We start from the raw sequence: 343 nt of genomic DNA on the forward strand, positions 1-343 counted from the left end.
CCCGAAGCAGGGAGGCATCGGGAAGCTTTTAGGGAAAGGTGATGCTGAAGGGGATGTCACAGCTTGGTCCAGGGATTCTGTCACCAAGTACCTCTTGCAAAGCCATCCTGATTCCCAGGGACACAAGCAGGCTGCCCTGCGGGGTCATGGTCACAGCTTTCAGGGTTTCTGCACCAGCTGCATCCCCCAGACTGCCTGTTCCGGAGCGGGCATCGGGGGGCTGAGCTGGGGCTGGGGGCAGGCAGCCCTGAGCCCACCGTCCCTCTGCCCGCAGCGTCCGCTCCTCGGACCACCCACAGGTGAACAAGCTGATGCTGACGGAGGAAAGTGCAGCCGGAGCGGG

General features: G+C 63.3%; 1 protein-coding gene across 1 annotated transcript in view; it reads left to right on the top strand.

Annotated features, from left to right (window-relative positions):
- Positions 1-343, top strand: part of LOC104470706 (serine incorporator 2-like) — a gene marked incomplete at its 5' end in the record, with an annotated part of 2,414 nt that overhangs the window by 1,237 nt on the left and 834 nt on the right. Inside the window, 1 exon segment of the mRNA XM_010085726.1 lies at positions 275-342. Coding sequence (XP_010084028.1) covers positions 275-342 — 68 coding nt within the window.

Source organism: Pterocles gutturalis, unplaced genomic scaffold (assembly GCF_000699245.1).
Source record: "Pterocles gutturalis isolate BGI_N339 unplaced genomic scaffold, ASM69924v1 scaffold21235, whole genome shotgun sequence".
In the NCBI taxonomy this organism is placed as follows: domain Eukaryota; kingdom Metazoa; phylum Chordata; class Aves; order Pterocliformes; family Pteroclidae; genus Pterocles; species Pterocles gutturalis.